This window comes from Portunus trituberculatus, chromosome 43 (genome assembly GCF_017591435.1).
Source record: "Portunus trituberculatus isolate SZX2019 chromosome 43, ASM1759143v1, whole genome shotgun sequence".
Lineage (NCBI taxonomy): Eukaryota > Metazoa > Arthropoda > Malacostraca > Decapoda > Portunidae > Portunus > Portunus trituberculatus.
The window spans coordinates 6,432,813-6,436,670 of record NC_059297.1 but is presented as its reverse complement, the minus strand read 5'-3'; the positions used below and the strand labels follow the sequence as shown (position 1 = coordinate 6,436,670).

The 3,858-nt window shown below is 42.9% G+C and overlaps 1 protein-coding gene across 3 annotated transcripts in view; it reads right to left on the bottom strand.

Moving 5' to 3' along the window:
* The window catches only part of LOC123518141 (brain protein I3-like), a 9,183-nt gene extending 6,182 nt beyond the window's left edge, over positions 1–3,001 (bottom strand). The window contains exons 1-2 of one of the 3 annotated variants that reach the window (XM_045278810.1): positions 2,866–3,001; positions 421–498 (exon numbers count right to left, since the gene is read on the bottom strand). In XM_045278810.1, the coding sequence (XP_045134745.1) occupies positions 421–463 (43 nt within the window). In that variant the 5' untranslated portion in view covers positions 464–498; positions 2,866–3,001. Of the gene's footprint in view, positions 1–420; positions 499–1,306; positions 1,326–2,865 lie in introns of those variants that run through there. The other 2 variants (XM_045278808.1, XM_045278809.1) reach the window with 2 other exon arrangements.
* Between the last annotated feature and the right edge of the window lie 857 nt (positions 3,002–3,858).

The window sequence follows — 3,858 nt, the reverse complement described above, 5'->3', positions numbered from 1 at the left end:
ATTCCATCTAAATCTAACTTCTTCAAACTGACATCATTCTTTCTTCTAGCTGTTCTGAATACCAACTCTAAAGATTTTGTTTAAATCCTCATTGTTTTATAAATAATTTTTGTTATGCAGGTCCTGTGAAGGCCAGTGTTGGTGGGAAGCATGTGGATAAGCTTGAACCACTTCACGATAGCATGGAATCTACCCATCTTCCTCTAGGACTGGAGCTCAAGTCCGAACGCTGACCACTAAACTTCCACTTCTTCTAAACTTTTTATTTCTCTTTTTCTTCAACGGGAAGCGTCATTCTTGCAACTAATGCCCAAACATCACGTGATACATGCATGGTCTTATGTCATGCTTTTGAGTTAGATTTACATGTAACAGTTTGCCAGACTGAGGGCAGGCCACGGGCACGCCAGTCTGCCTCACCTTGCGGGGGAGAATACTGGTCATACTTTGGCTGCTGCTGCATCACGGCGGTGGACGCGACCTACGACGACCAGGCGGCTGGAAATTGTAAAGGAAGAATCATGTTATTCATTTCACACACACACAAACACACACACACACACACACACACACACACACACACACACACACACACACACACACACACACACACACATCCGAAAAGGTCCGGGTTCGAGTCCCGGGAGCGGCGAGGCAAATGGGCAAGCCTCTTAATGTGTAGTCCCTGTTCACCTAGCAAGCAGTAAATAGGTACGGGATGTAACACGAGGGGTTGTGGCCTCGCTTTCCCGGTGTGTGGAGTGTGTTGTGGTCTCAGTCCTACCCGAAGATCAGTCTGTGAGTTGAGCTTGCTCCGTAATGGGGAAGGCTGGCTGGCAAACGACCGTAGTGAATTACACACACACACACACACACACACACACACACACACACACACACACACCGCGTAGTGTAGTGGTTAGCACACTCGCCTCACAAGCGAGAGGCCTGGGTTCGAGTCCCGGCGCGGCGAGGCAAATGGGCAAGCCTCTTAATGTGTGGCCCCTGTTCACCTAGCAGTAAATAGGTACGGGATGTAACTCGAGGGGTTGTGGCCTCGCTTTCCCGGTGTGTGGAGTGTGTTGTGGTCTCAGTCCTACCCGAAGATCGGTCTATGAGCTCTGAGCTCGCTCCGTAATGGGGAAGACTGGCTGGGTGACCAGCAGACGACCGAGGTGAATTACACACACACACACACACATACACACACACATCACACACGTAGTTGCCCCTAGACACTTTACATTTTCTTTCAATTATTGGTATCCCTTTTTCATGGTGGACTAACTCAAACAGGGGCTGTAACCTGGGCGCCTGCAGCTGCTCCCGTTGATGCCGCTGCTGGTCCTCTTCGTCAGCGGCGATGATGTTTAGCTGTTAGTTGATGGAAGTGGATCAGCAACAGCACCAGCGGGAGAATAGTGGACGCCTACAAGTGGTGACTCCGGAGTGACATCATTGCAGTATAACATTAATGGCATATTTGATAGAATATTTCGGTGTTTTTTTAATATGTAGTAAGAAAATAAATTAGTCTATAATAAAGAACACAAAATTAATCGTATAAAATAGATCATTATTAGTACACACACACAGCAAATGCGAAGTCACGCCTATGGTGAATGTTGATAAAGACTGACTAGCTACCTGTGTCTTAACAAGTCAGCAACTGTAGATACAAATGGACGCCCATTTCACTCCTTTTCACCTTTTGGTCTTGAGATCAATCATGTTTGTTTTATGTTTCAACCCAACAGATGTAATTATTCTGATCATTATTCTTAGCTAGTAGTAGTAGTAGTAGTAGTAGTAGTAGTAGTAGTAGTTGTTGTGGTGGTGGTGGTGGGTTCGACTAGTAAGGTAGCGTAGGAGGTGTGGTAGAAGCTAGACAGAAAGGTGTGAAAGCAAAGAGAAGTGTTGGAGAAACTGCGAGGGACGACAGAGCCGAGAACAGGCAATGCGCTAACTCATCAAGAACAGACAGTGATATCTGCCTCTGCCGCCATTTTGTTGATAGGACAAACAACGCAAAAATGGTTACCGTCACCGTCATTGAAGTACCACAATCACGTTACAGAACTGAGTTCTTTGTTGTTACGTGATGGATAACATTCTGGCTTCGCAAAGCAAATAAATACATGCATTCCTGTGACGATGTGATAAGAGAGACTACTATTTCTAACTAGCATTCCAAAATAAAAGTACTATGCACCTATGACAGAGCTCTATGTATTTATGAAATATGTTATTCAGAATCATTGTTGCATCTTCCTGACATTGTTCGTATTATCAAAGACTTCGTCGTCCCGTCTCGCAGACACTCAGCGGGCTTCAGTGTAATTGCGTTGTTCAGGTGTCCAAGACTGTTTTCATGATACGAGTGATAGTCATTGGGTAACCCGACCATTCTTGACATTAAAGATAGGCTCACTAAGGGAAGTGTCTGAGAATATCATTATATATAAGTGTGTCTCAGCTCAAAGATTCCACACTTTTGTATTCACATCACAACATGCAGGACTGGGAGTGAACCATTACTTCCACCACCACTTCACTGACTGGTGGGAGGAGCAGCCACTTTATTTGATTTCTCCTCATAATGTATACTTTATCTTTGCACTCACAGAAGGGAACAAATAAAGAGACCTCCATCTGAACTTATCCCTTCCATTTTAGATTTTATTTTCGATATACACTTGCAACATTTCAACCATTTACTACACTTTCATGAAGATTAATCAACGGCAGACAAAATTAATTGACTATATATTATCTTTTTCTGTGTGACCATGTATTATTTCCCTCACATAGCGCTCCAGATGTTAACAAACGACCACAACAGAAGACTAGATGAATGGCACTTACTGTATTCCTTGATGGAGAGGTAAAGAGTAAGGCACGCACGTAATACTGATGGTGGGGCAGCAAAGGGCCTTGTAGCTGTGGCACTGAGGTGTGGGGCGTTATCGTCTTATCTAATCACTGGCAGCCTATTGGTTCATGTTAAGTGTCCTACATGAGAATGTGATGCACGTCAGAACATAATATTGGGATTTCCTGGGTGAGAAGTTACGTAAAGAGTTAAGCAAGTGGCTGCAAAACAGGTAAGCATGCAAATCGAGTGACCATCATTCACTTCCATTATAAACGTTTGCCCTGTCTGCAATTCCCGGGTGTGCTTAGAGCCTCTAACGCAGTGGTTCCCAAACTGGGGGGCGCGCCCCCCTAGGGAGGCGTAAAGAGAATTCAAGGGGGGCGTGAAGTCATCTGTTAAAAAAAATGTTTTAATAGATTATAAGAATAATAAAATCAAAGAACAAATATCTGCCATTAAATACATGCAAAATATGATTATAGCAGTCACTCCAACGGTCCAACCCGTTTTCTATTAAGCTAGTTTTTGTTACACGTTTTGAACGCGTCACTGATACTAACCACACTGACGCCACTGAGCGACTCGTCACAATCTCGCAACCCGTCAGCGTTGTGCGCTGTCATCCTTCAAACCTAGGATTTCTGATCTCGTGAGGAAGAAGCAACAACATCCATCTCATTAAATTAGTTCATAAAATTGTGCCTAAGTCTCATGAGTCTTTCCAAATATTATATGTAATGTTTTCAATTTATTTAGATTCTTAAAATTGCAAGTCAATTTTGCCAGTTTGCTAAAGTTTTTTTCGCTCCCTTTCAACCAAATGTGTTTAGTTTACTTAGAAAAAATGTCTCTCTGGAATGTACTATTATTTGTTTGAGTGGCTTTCATTATTAAAATTTAATACAAACAGAGATCTGTTTTCCTGAACAATGCTAAGAAATAAATGCAATAAAATAAAATAAGTTCACATGAGCAAAAGAGGA